This window comes from Eublepharis macularius, chromosome 2, assembly GCF_028583425.1.
Source record: "Eublepharis macularius isolate TG4126 chromosome 2, MPM_Emac_v1.0, whole genome shotgun sequence".
Classification (NCBI taxonomy): domain Eukaryota; kingdom Metazoa; phylum Chordata; class Lepidosauria; order Squamata; family Eublepharidae; genus Eublepharis; species Eublepharis macularius.
Window position 1 is genome coordinate 154,457,622 of NC_072791.1, and position 13,491 is coordinate 154,471,112.

Consider the following 13,491-nt stretch of genomic DNA (forward strand, 5'->3'; position numbering starts at 1 on the left):
CCTCACTCCCAGTGGGGCTGGCAACTCTAGAAGAGGGAGGGAGATACAGGGGGAAATGCGATGCCTTCTGCAAGTCCTTGTGGGTCTCCCACATGTAAATATCTCAACAGCATGCAAAGGGTGTGGTCACAGCCTCTCCTTTCTAAAGTGCTAAAATTTTGTTTGCAAAGTGTTTCTTTAATGGGTAAATACAAAAACTGACTGTTCCCAGCTGCAGTCTTAAGTGGTACAACCCATTCTGCAAAACTGTGCAGTTTGGCTAAAGTATGAGAGCAAAAATACTGTGGACTTAGGCATGGTAAAGTGCGTTGAGGCTTTCATATGTAATGCTGTTCTGAGAGTAAGGAAGCTGTCTTAAGTACAGGTGTCTATGAGTTCTTCAAGAACTTACTAATTAACTATAAAGAATGTATTCTAGGTTCCCATTACATGTGCTAAGACGTAATGTTGATAGCCACTAGGGGGCAGTGTGAGTCCTCTGAATTTGAAGGGGCGGAGCTACAGACAAATAAAAGGGAGTAAGAGAAGAAGAGATGGAGTGAGAAACAGAGTGGCTAGTGCAGGGATCCAGACTTGCAAATAGGTATGGTTTGATTGGTGCTTGTAGTAGGTGTGGAGAAATTCTGGGGAAGCGGATCAAATATTATGGAGCATTGCAGTCTAGAGAAAGCCCTGAGGACACCCAGGTTAGTCTGTTGCCGCAGAAACGAAACCACCATCTTGTGGCTCCTTAAAGATAAACAATCATTATTCTAGCCCAAGCCAAGAGCCTGCTTCTTTGCATGCAAATGAGTGGATCCTCATCAGGCTGCTTTTTAATACAAGGGCATGAAAAACAAATAAGCCGTGGGGCCACTCTCCCTGTGGCATTTCATGGCTCCTTCACAAAATCTTATGCTGGAATAACATTTTGTTAGTTTTTAAGACGCCAAAAGACTTCTGCTTATTTTAGCATGTGGAAAGGAAACTGAAGCCATTAGGAATAACTGAGTGTTGCACTGACGAGCTAAGAGATCTTCTGTCATCTAAGTCTTGTTCTGCACAGACAAGTTTCATCCCAGCGCTTTGGTGGTACGACAGAACATGTAACATGCAAAGTGATTGGCTTATGGGCTGATGCTGCAATTACTTTGACAAAGTCTCCAATGGAGTCCTGATATAGGGGGGACTAGGTGACAAAGAAGTTAGGACAGCCCACCTAATGTGTCAAGGGAGAGTATTAGCAGCTGCCCGGGGTGGGGGTGGGGGTGGGGGTGGGGGTGGGATGTTCACAAGGCTATTTAGTGCCTTCAGCACTAGAGGGCACCCAACCAATGAGTGATCTGGTTCAAGGGTCTAACAGGGTATGGGAGTCTGCTCTGGACTGGCTGCCAAGGGAGGAAGTAGATTCCCCTCACCCATACCTGTCAAGCAAAACTGGACAGCGCTTTGTCAAACACAGTTGAATAATAACTTATCTTGCAGGCTTTCTGATCCCACTTTACATGGGATCCCAGCTTTACATGGGATGCAATGGGAGAGAGAAATGGGTTGCTCATCCTCTTTTCACAATTATGGATCCTTGAACAAAGGGAGACACTTTTCCCTCACAGAGAAATGTGACAGTTGCACTCAGATTGGAACATATGAAGAGATAATGTTCAAACTCGACCTTTCCAAAAGATAGTGGAAGCGTGGAAACCTATGCATTCTTTCCCTTTAGTTTCCATGTCCTGTGCAAACAGATTTTGAGACTTCACTGGTGGGTTTTTGTGAGGTTTTTTAAAATGGTGACATATCAACACACTGATATAATCATATGTCTCAATGACAGTTACCTGTTTTAAAAATCCTTGAATTAGACTTCTGGTTGTGCAGGAGGGAGGGTTGAACCTTGGAAGTTAGATCTTTGGTTTATCAGATGTAGGCAGGAAAGCATCCCCTTTCCTGTAATGGGGTTCAGAAAGATCCTCCAGATTGCCCAAAGGTCTCATACTTGATGTGTTTGATTACATGTTACATATCCTGGAACTGGTGGCCCACTGAAAACAGTCCAGACGCTGTTCCTCTCTCAGTCCAGATTGTTCCTCTCAGACTTTACCAGGATACAGAGGAACCCTCCTCTGGACATGAAGTCTTTCCTACTGGCACAAGTTTTTTGCCTGCTCTTCACCACACCCCACAGCAGCACTGGCCCATGAGACACGATGGGGGTTCCAGCTCCTGTAGTGAGTGCCAGTCTATCACCACGCCTATCTACTGTATTCTTGTATCTTTTTCTTTATGTGAAAAGTCAGTGGTAGTTTCCTAGCATCAGAAATATCTGCCACTCTGCTTTATGCTGGTTGCCACCCAGAGGAGCAGAATGATTGCCTTCCGGGTCCCTGGGCTTTCTTTTCTCCAGGTTGCCCTTAGCACCCGCATGGAGCACACTGGGGGAAGCATGGAAACAGCTTCTCTCTTGGGTCCGCAGTGCATTTGGCAGCTGCTGCTCTTGAGTCTGAAATCACAAGCAGCGCTGGGCCTTCCTGAACCGTTCTAGCCTGGCCTTGATTGTTCTTCTGTTGCTTCTTGGCATTTGTTCTGGCCAGTCTCTATGATGAGAGAGAACTAGCACGGCATGGTGGTTAGAGTGCTGCACTAGGATCTGAAGACCCAAGTTCAAATCCCCACTTTGCTCTGCTTTGTGGCCTTGGGGCGGCCAACCTAGCTCACAGGGCTGTTGTGAAAATAAAATGATGGAGGGGAGAATGCTGCAAACTAGTTTGGGTCCCCACTGTGGCGAAAAGTGGGTATAATAAATAATATTGACCCTCCTCTCTCCCTGCTCCCCCTCCCCCCATCTTCACTGCCTTGCCTTTCTCTTCTCTTTGACCAATGGAGCTATTGAAACCTTAAGCAGCAGCAGTAGTACTAATAATGGAGGTTTTCGATGAATCAAATTCCACCTGTTCCAATGTCAATCAAGAGTTTATCTGTTACTTTTTCACTCATCACAGCAGAACATAGAGAGTGAATGTAAACTATGTAAATGGGGACATGCACACAAAATAAAAACCAGTCTTGCAAATATACAGCCACCTCCCCAGCTTTTAAACTGTACTACATTTCTAACATAGGAATGCATGAAATAATGAACATACCTATGTAGTGACTTTTTCAGATTTCCAAGGCAACCAGGAGCTGTATCCAGATGTGGAAATACAGAGCAATATGATGAAAGAATGGAATGGTCCAAAATAGCCACATTGAATTTCTCACACACCCTCAATGCTTTATGCTGCTTGGACCATTGGTCCATGTAGCTCAGTACCATCTACTTTAACTTGCAGTCGCGCTCGAAAGAAGTCCTTTAAATGGAAATGGCAGGGCTTGAACCCAAGACCTTCTCCCTGCAATGCAGGTATTTTAAACTGAGCCAAAGCCTTTTCAGCCTCAGCCTGAAATTACTTGAGTTCAGTGAGGCTTATTTCCTCATAAATATGGATAGGATGCAACAAACTAAAGAGTGGAGGGACACTTAGGCTTTTAAGAATTTAGTAAACAATTTTTCTTTTTCTAATGTGTGAGACGAACAGGAACACTTCAGTTACTTTTTCTTTGCATTCCATGAGGAATCATAGAGATGGCGCACAGTGCCTTTATTGCACTTGATGCACAAGTCACAGGCAGTTCCTTGACATCTGTCAGTCAAGGTAGTGTCAGAACAGGAGGATCTGATAAGTAAAAGTTCAAAATATGGTTCAAAAGCAAATAATGTTCTACAGATACCTTTCAGTCCTAATCCATACCAGCCACAGAATCTCCTCTGCATGTTAATATAATAGATCCAACTGATTCAAATGGGACTGACTCCCAATTAAAAATGGATTGTGCTGTAAGTAATGGAGAGTATCTATGGAAGAAGCAGAAGAAGATAAATTGTGATCTGGATTCATTAGGGCTGGAGAGAGGTGGGGAATGATTCGGAGACTTCCAGAAAAACAAAAACAAAAATTCACTATCTAGTATAAGTAAAAGGCGAAAGATTTATGCGATCTGAAGAGAAACCCGAGTGTATACAGACGTACTATCTAGTATAGCCTTTTGTCTTCACAGAGACCTGAATAAGAAACTCTGCAGACTTAGGCCTAGTTCTTACAAACAGCAGATGAAATGGTAAGCCTCACATCTTAACCTTGACACACAATTGCTCAATGCATTCCGTCTTATGAGCTCTCACCTGCAACTGGAAGCAGTATAGTCCAGAAACAAGTCTACCTTCTCATCTACTGCCTGAGAGGAACTGGCTCTGTTGTATGTTGTGTTATCTAAGGCTAAGAATTGTGCATTGAGCAATATCCATACTAAACGCGAAATGTTTCCTTGAGTCAGGGCACCTATGACCCGAGGTTCTCCTCTATGCACCATAAACCACACATTCCTTTGTTGTCTCTTTCTCTAACCTTATCAAAAGATCTGAGTTGTCCTATCCTGTCTTTCTCCGCTATCTGACCACATTAACATATTTTAATCCCTTCATCTAGTTTAAACCAGTCCCGCAACTTTCATCCTTTACCCTTCAAACAGAGATGTTGTATATTTGTGTTTGTGTGAAGTGCCCTCAAGTTGCAGCCATCTGCCTCAAATGTTTTTCTTAAGTACCATCTGATCCATTGCAAAGGCTCAGAAATTGCTTCTTGGGTTTTCATTGTCTCTTTTGGTCCTAAAAGGTTAGGAAATACAAAGAAGATAAATCTATATGTTTTCTTGGGCCATCTTAAATTGTTGTGTGAGTATGCACACTGCACTTGTATGGAGAAAACCCATATCAAAGAGATTTTTTTTCCTTTGGCCTAACAATTGTATGTATGAGAATAGCATATGTCTGAATTTCCCAGAACTCATCATTAGTTGAGTTTCAGTTGCCAGATGAAGAGTTCTGGGAAACAAGATGTGCTATTCCCATGCCAACCTTTGGTGGGTCAATAAAAGGTAAATTAAAAATTACATTGATATGGTTTTCTCCAATCATGTGCTTTTGAATAATCACTTGTTGCTGACATGATCTGGGGACTCATAGAGTCTCCCAGAATTTGTGGGTGAGAGACAAATGATCATCGTGAAAGCTCTTGGGCTTGGTTCCCTAACGATCCTCCTTAAGTTAAAAAACATGCTGTCATTCTGAGATCTGTATACCAGGATTAGGGATAATCCAGTTTCTTCAACTGGTAAATATCAGCCTTGTATGTTTTCCTCCAAGACCTCTGAGCAGATATTCATGTGGTGTATTCAGTGGTAGTGGCCCTAACGCAAAAGGCACAATACAAATGTGAACACTACCAATCAGAATCTCAGCAAAAAGCCCTCAAGAAGTGGAAGTCTGGGGATAAATACACACAGCATGCCAAAACTTGCTGTAAGATTAAACTTGCCCTGGGATTCAGGAAATGGCCCTTTGCTCTTACGCAAAGGCCAAGTGCTGTGGAGGCATTGGTCACTGCTGCTGTGGGTGTCTTTCTGTGTGGGTTGGAGCTATACATAAGGGCACAGTCAAGAGTGTGTAATCTTGTCTGGAAATTGACAGGAAAAGCCCGGCCCTCTTGGGTTGCTTCTGTATGCTCTGCACCCCTGCCTCCCCGAAACTGCAGATTGAATTTTGGCTTCTACACGACATCATAGTGCTTTGGCCAACCTCCTGAGTTTTCTTCAGCTCCACTATGATTTTTTTCCAACACTATAGCAATATCCTGACTACCAATAATTTATCAGAAAGTCAAAAATACCACCAGTGGTGGTGGGGCAGGATGGCATGTGGGAGTGAAAGGCACAGATTCAATGCCTCTGCAAGTGCAGCAGCAGTCAGAGCAGACAAGAGAGATTATCCCTGTGCAGGAGAGACCTTGGTCTTGCTGGACTTCTCACTAGTTTTTAACACTTTTTGTGACCATCAAGACTATGTAAGATGGGAGGGTAAGGGCACTTCTTTGTACTGACTCTAATCCTAACTTATTTGGGTATATCTAGAATCTCTCTATACAAGACATCTTGGGATAGCTACACATGATTTTTTTTTAGCACTATGGGATTTACCTTGTTGAATCCTGCAGAAGTGCATTCTGCCGTCCCTATAGTAGTAGCTAAACAAAGCCACAATGTGAGAACGACCAAAACATCACAAAATAGAGAGTGCAAGCTTTTGATTTTGCAGAATTCCCTATCAGGCTAGATTCTAAGTACAAAATGAGGGTGGGAGGAAGACGATATTTCAGAACATGTGGGCAAAACTCCAAAGGGCTGCAGTTTGCCAACTGCTTAAAATGGAGACCAGGTGGTGTAGCAGACTTAAATTATACTACTTGGTTCTGGGGGACAGTCAGATCTCGAGATGCCCCAGAGACTGCCAGGATAAGAAAGTGAGAAACCAGTCTCTCTCACTCACACTCAAAATTAGAAAGCCAGTCCAAACCCGCCACCTACTCCTGTCACTCTATTCAGGTTCTGATGAGTGACTTTATTTTACGTTCTGAAAGGGAGAAACTCCACTTTTATTTCTTCATCACAGAACCCTCTTGAAATATCTTTTGTACACAATACCATGTAATCTAATTTAAATTTGTAACACCTCCTGGCCTTCATGTTAAGAAACTGCAGGTCCTGGGATTCTGCCATCGTGCCCTTTCACCCTTTTGTATTGAACATTCAGCCTGATGAAAGTTCTGGAGAATTCAAAAGCTTGCAGCTACTATGTTGTGATATTTTGGTTGGGTGTGACTTATGCGCAATCAACTTGGAGTTCAGATCAATATGTTGGCTATATCCTTCTTTTTCTGCTACTCCAAGTGCAGCAATGATATCCCTGAATTCTCGTTTAGCAGCTGGGCAAATAAATTAAATTTAGGGGAAGAGGATTGTTGGAATAGGATAATCCTGGGCCTTGGGGAAATAGGAATACATATTCTCAACAGAACCACACCCATACTCTTCTAGAGAGCAGCCATTTTAATGTGTTACACTAAGCCTGACCAAGATTTTTGTTGCACCTTAAAGACTACCAAATGTGTGACATGAGCTTATATGAACTTTAGTGCCCGCTTTGTCAGGTACATGAAATATTACCTTCCCATAGCAGATTCATGGTTATGTGTGAGAGGGGGGATGATAGTAAAGGAAGACAAGACAGATGCATTGCATATTTTGTAGGATACAATGGAAACAAGATCTAATCCAAAGAATAAAAGATCCAATTAGCATGGGTTTGGGCCACTCCCAGATGGTGGCAATGGCAAAGCAATCCTGGCAAAGCAAGATGTACATACAGTACAATCCAAAACTGCTACACCTTTCTAAGCCCATTGGCTTCAGTGGATTTAGAAGACTTTTTAGGATTGTACTGACAGACTTACTTTCTATAGGTGAGGTAGTCCCTCTTAGTCCCGGCAGGATCGCCTCTCCTCCTATGCTCCACTACAACAACTTCGCTCATCTGAGCAGGGCCTTCTGCAGACACCACACTGCAAATGGCCAAGATCAACAACTGCCCATGCACATGCCTTCTCTGCAGTGCCTCCCTTGTTGAATGCCCTGCCTGAGGAGGTCAGGAAGGATCCCATACACCTGACAAACAATACAACAGAATTGTCCAGTAGGGCATTTTCATAAAAGGTAGCAGGGCTATTTTAAAGGAAATGCTTCAGGATATATTTCAAGGAAATGAATGTGTCTTTGGACTTTACTACTATGTAGGGTATGTGTAATTTATTTATATTATTTATAGTCTGCCTTTCTCACTGAGACTCAAGGCAGATTATACAACGTACGCCAATATGATCAACAACTGGGACTTTCAGTAAGCAAAACAGTAAGATAAAGATTGCAGAACAATTTGAAATCAAGCTGAAATCTGACTCAGAGGTGAAACAATGTTGAAACAAAACACAAGCAATTTGACATGACATAATACACAACAGTAACAGACAGTGCACAATAGTATAGTCTACACTTCCTATACCTTTATCGAAGCATCTCTTTAACTAGTTTCTTACAACACAGCCCTATCATCTGTGTGAGAAAGTCCTCCTGAATAATTTGGTTTTGGACAGTTTGCAGAAAGCCAGGAGAGGGGGAGTTTTCCTGACCTCTTCTGGCAGTCTATTCCATAATGTGGAGGCCGCTACAGAGAATGCGTGTGTATGGGCACCTGCTGATTTTGCCCTTTTGCAGGGTGGCCCTGTTCAGATGGGCAAAGTTGTCACGGTGAAGTATAGGGAGAGTGGCGATATGAGGGCTGAGGCCATTATGGGCTTTATATGTGATGGCCAATACCTCAATCTGCACCCAGTAATTGATAGGTAGCCAAAGGAGTGACTGCAGAATGGGAGTAACATGCTTGCTCTGCCTAGCTCCTGATAGTAATCTAGCTGCAGTGTTCTGCACCACCTGGAGTCTCTGAGCTGACTTTGAGGGGAGACCTACGTAGAGTGCATTACAGCAGTCAAGTCTCAGTGGTGTGGATCCAGGTTACTGTATGCATTATCTTGTTCTTGATGCATTATATTTCTAATTACATAATACCATTTATTGCTTCTTTAGCATGTCATGCTTTATACTTATGTTTATTTCAGATTTCTATGATCCCAGTCCTATCACACCACTTATTAGATGTCTCATCGTACTGACTGCATTGACTTACGCTGTGTAATCTGAGTTGACTCTAAGTGAAAAAGATGGACTATAAACAGCAAAAATAAACCCTAGTACTTTGGTGTGTAATGGTCATATGAATGAAATCAATTACTTTACTCTAGAATCAATCTTTGAAACTTCTCCGCTAAAGTATGGCAACTTTCAAATCTATTTCAGAATGACCAGGAGACTGAAACCCTCCCCCATGGGATTCTAAACATTTCAATTTTAATGCCTGATTTGTGTCCATTTATTCTCTTGGGTAGAGAAAGTAAGTGGCAAATGGACATTGCTGGCACTATCCCTTAAAGGATCAAGTTGGCACAGGCCACTATCTTCCATGTTTTAGGTAGTATGTCTTCTTAATATAAAGGTATCTGTATGGGGCTTCCTTGAGGGCATTTTGGGAACCAGCTACAGCAAGAGCTCCTTTCTTCAGATACTGGTGTCTGAAGAAGGGAACTCTGATTCTCAGAAGTTTACACCCTACAAATCTTGTTGGTCTCTAAGGTGCCACTGGATGAAAATCCTGCTGTTCTATTGCAGACCAGCATGGCTACTCACCTAGCAACAGCAAGCTGAATTTGCTTTGGGGTGACAGGGCTTAAAGTTCTCTGCACTGCCTCTGGGCTCAGTTCAAGGTGCTGGGTATGGCCTTTAGAGCCCAACAGAAACTGGGCATCTGTTTAGGAAACTTCAGAAACAACTCTGGAGTAAGCCCCATTCAAGAAAATGGAACTTACCTGTGCATCAACCTAGGCAGGAGTTCTCCCTTCTTCCACTTCGCAGCCTGAGGCCTTGAAACTTACTCCCCAAACACCTAGAGAAACAGGGGGGAAAGACCAACGGACTAATTTTCAACCAGGGCGGTACTTATATCCATGGCTACCTGGAAATCACGCTCTCTGACAGAACCACCCCCTCCCTTGTCCCAGATGTTTGGGGACAGTCGGCTGCAGGGTGGCGAGGCACTCTATCCGTGCTCAGGCACAGTTTTCCAAGCGCAGCGTCACTTCCCATAAAGGCCTACGGCTAAATGCTTGCATAAGGAACGGGGCCGGGTGTTCCACTTAAGCCCACGGCAGAGAAGAACGAATCAAACCCCGAGGATTGCCGCCCGCTCTCAGCAGCGCCGAGCAGCTCCCGCCTCAGGCTCCTTTCCCCGCAGCACAGCAGGAAGGCGGCCTCGGCGTGCACCTGGGAGGGGGAGGCACGCCTAGCGGCCATTGGCGGAGGGAGGCGGCTGCGGCTTGCGATTGGTTGCTCAGAGAGAGACCGGGGCGGGGCTCGCCTGGTGCGGCAATCAGAGCGAGAGCGGCGCTGGGGAGCGGCGGCAGAGCTCGGCTGCGTGCCCGGCGCGCTTCATTGCGGCTCCTTCAGGCTTCTCCGCAAGCTCCGCTCCAGACGCCGGCGCAGCTGCCGCGTCGCGCCCTAGCCCATGGCCGGCGTGCGGGACGTCTCTGGGTAGGCGCCGCAAGGGACAGCCCGTCGCGACACCGCCGCCAGAGCTGCCGCCAGGATGGGCACGGTGCTGTCGCTGTCGCCCAGCGCCCCGGGCAAGGGAGGCGGCGGCGGGGTCCTGGCCGAGAAGGCGGCCCCCGGCAGGGCGCACGGCAAAGGCGAGAGCCGCCTGAAGCGGCCCGGCGTGCTGATCTCGGCCCTCACCTGGAAGCGCCTGGTGGCCGCCTCGGCCAAGAAGAAGAAAAACGCCAAGAAGGTGACGCCCAAGCCCGGCTCGGCGGCCGCGCCCGACCCCCTGGTGCAGCAGCGCAACCGCGAGAACGTGCGCAAGTCGCAGCCGGACGGAGCTAAGCAAGGGCCCCTCGCCGTGCCAGTGCCCACAGTGCCAGCCTCCGCCCATGACGGAGGGAAGCCCCCGCCGCCGCCGCCCCCGCCGCTGCCCAGCGGCCGCCCTGCCGTCGGCTCCCCGCGGCGGGTGATCGTGCAGGCCTCCACCGGCGAGCTGCTCCGCTGCCTGGGGGACTTCGTGTGCCGCCGCTGCTACCGCCTCAAGGACCTGAGCCCCGGCGAGCTCATCGGCTGGTTCCGCAGCGTGGACCGCTCGCTGCTGCTGCAGGGCTGGCAGGACCAGGGCTTCATCACGCCGGCCAACCTGGTCTTCGTCTACCTGCTGTGCCGCGAGGCGCTGCAGGGCGACCAGATCGGCAGCCAAGCGGAGCTGCAGGCCTCCTTCCTGACCTGCCTCTACCTGGCCTACTCCTACATGGGCAACGAGATCTCGTACCCGCTCAAGCCCTTCCTGGTGGAGGGCGACAAGGAGCGCTTCTGGGACCGCTGCCTCGCCATCATCCAGGGCCTGAGCGCCAAGATGTTGCAGATCAATTCCGATCCCCACTTCTTCACGCAGGTCTTCCAGGACCTCAAGAACGAAGGCGAGGGGGGCGCCGCAAAGGACTCCAGCGCCAGCAAACACTGGACTATAAGCCTGGATCGCTAGGAGCTCTCGCGCGCTCTCTCCCTCTCCAGCCTTCTCCCTCGACTCTTCTAGATCCATCGCGCCTCTCCACAAAGGCTGTTTCAACCGGGATTCCTACTGGAGGGATGGGAGTGGGGAGCTGCCTGGAAGTATCTCTTAACCCCCCACCTTACAGGTAGCCTCCAGGGAGCTGCTGCCCCCCTCATCAGCCGTTCAAGGGTTGATGGGTGAGGGGCCTGCCAGAGTCCATTCTTTCCCCACTCCATCTTGTGGGCCACACCCAAAATTGCTTCAATTCCTTTCCACAGCTGTGACACCTGGATAGTTTGGGAAATGGGTGGGATGGGAGGTGTCTGGCTCCTGACGTACTGTATCTCTCGGTTGTAGGCAGTGCCAGTCTTTTCCCTTCCTGCCTTGTCCCTGCAGGATTCCACCAACTGGATGGACTTCAGGCCCTGTATGTGCATTTGAGGAGGGGAGGGGGGAGCAGTTTGGTTTTTCTTTTCTTCCAGATGGGGAGAATTCCTAGACTTATAGGTCAATCTGAGACGTTATTTATTGACATGGGTTCTGTCTTGTGCAGAAGAAAGCAGCTGCTGCGACCTCACTTGTGAAAGCCCCACCAGTGTGTCCATGGTTTGGATCTCTTTGCTGCTACTGTGAATCACAGTACAGCCAGGACATTCTGTCTTGTAATTTTTTTTCCAGTTGAAACAATTCCTGCATGTCTCTGTCCTCCCTGCTGTTGGTGGCTCTGCTATAGTGGTTGTTCTGCAAAGTGGATGACGGTCATATACCACTGAAAGTCAAATGCCTTTCATGATTTCATTCTTTTTCATCTTAGTACTGTGGGGAATAAGAGAGGTGTGTATCTGCTCCAATGCTGAAATGAAGTGCTAGGGAAGCAGTGCTGCTGTCCTTCAATGCCCCTTAGCTGCCCCGCTTCCATCACTGCCCATCTGAAGCAGGGCCTGGGAGCTGTCCACGGTGCTGGCCTCTTAGACCGATAAAACATTTGCACATTCTTGAAGCTGAAAAACAAACCATGTCACGGTGTTTGAATGTAAAAGAACAATGTTTGACTTACAGGATGTTTGTGCCAATGTTGCTCAAATGTACAATAACATATTGTTTTATATTGTATATTTAAAAGAGATAAAATTAATGAGTCAAAGCGGAACTTTGGAATCATTTGATCATTTAAAAATGAAAGCTGTATGTGGAAAGGAATGCAGTGGGATGGGTGGGGGTGGGGAGGAAAGGATAGCAATTCATATCAGGGGTTTATGGTCAGTGTAGAAGATGCATTAGTCCTTGGCTGATGATTTCCTAAATGGCTCTGTTGGCAGGAGATACCAGACTCACTAATGGTATTTGATATTGAACTGTGATCCATCTCCTTCCAGAGCTCTCTTAGATGAGGACACACACTTGTGTGTTCTTGAAATCTGGCCTTCACACATTTTAGTTGTCTTCCTTGATTTCTTTTTCTTTAAATGCACATTGTACAAATGAAATGCCTGTGAATGTACGGAAAGATGAATCAAAGTGCTTGCTGCCTTATTTTGTTTGTATTATGTACACAAGATTACAAAGGAAATTGGAGATCTTTGAAATAGATTATTTAGAAAAGGTGTGTGTGTGAGAGAGAGAACTGTCTAAGATCTTTGAGTTTTGGAAGAGCTGATTCCCCCTTTTGATCAGAAAACATGACAACCAGGTCATCTATCAAAATGCAACTAAGAAGAGGGGTGCATACATTAAGAGCATATTTTCTGCTCATTTGCCTATTGTATTCTCTTTCCAGACAGGACGTCATTTTGCAGACTGACAGCCTTAATGCACAGTCTCCTGAAGAATGTTGGTAGGCAACAGTCTCTATGTGCTACATAATCCTTTAATTGCCTAATCAGACTGGGGTTTTTAAGAGCAATCTTTTCCCCTCTGTTTCTTCACCACCATACCAAGTATGTCTTCCTTGACCACCTCTTATTGTAGCTTAATTATAATAAAACTCCATGCAGAGGATGGCACAGTATAAATAATACATGTATGCAGCTTTAGTAACTAGCTTAATACTATTTTTTTTATTAAAAAACTGGAGAGGTGTGTGCTGTCCAAGGTACTGAATGTTGTGGCCTTGTTCCAATGCTCACTAATTGTTCTGGTGTCTGGACTTGGCAAGATTATGTATATTTAACTGATAGCCCCCCCTCCCCCCCTCATTTTGTCAGCCGGTGGTGCTACTTCATTTACCCAAATAACCTGACATGTCAAATGAGCCAATAAGCTCTAAGAAAGGGAATCTCTGTTTACAAGGGGTTGTAATAACCTGAAAGGAGTTTGGTGACCAATTATTTAAGGCTACAGAAAACTGAATTCCCATTCTAATTTGGCATGTGGAAACCTGC

General features: G+C 46.0%; 1 protein-coding gene across 1 annotated transcript; it reads left to right on the plus strand.

The window, feature by feature from the left end:
* Positions 1-10,162: 10,162 nt before the first annotated feature.
* CDK5R2 (cyclin dependent kinase 5 regulatory subunit 2) lies at positions 10,163-11,101 on the plus strand. Its single transcript, XM_054972724.1, has one exon. The coding sequence runs from the start codon at positions 10,163-10,165 to the stop codon at positions 11,099-11,101; it is 939 nt and encodes a 312-aa protein (XP_054828699.1).
* Positions 11,102-13,491: the final 2,390 nt, after the last annotated feature.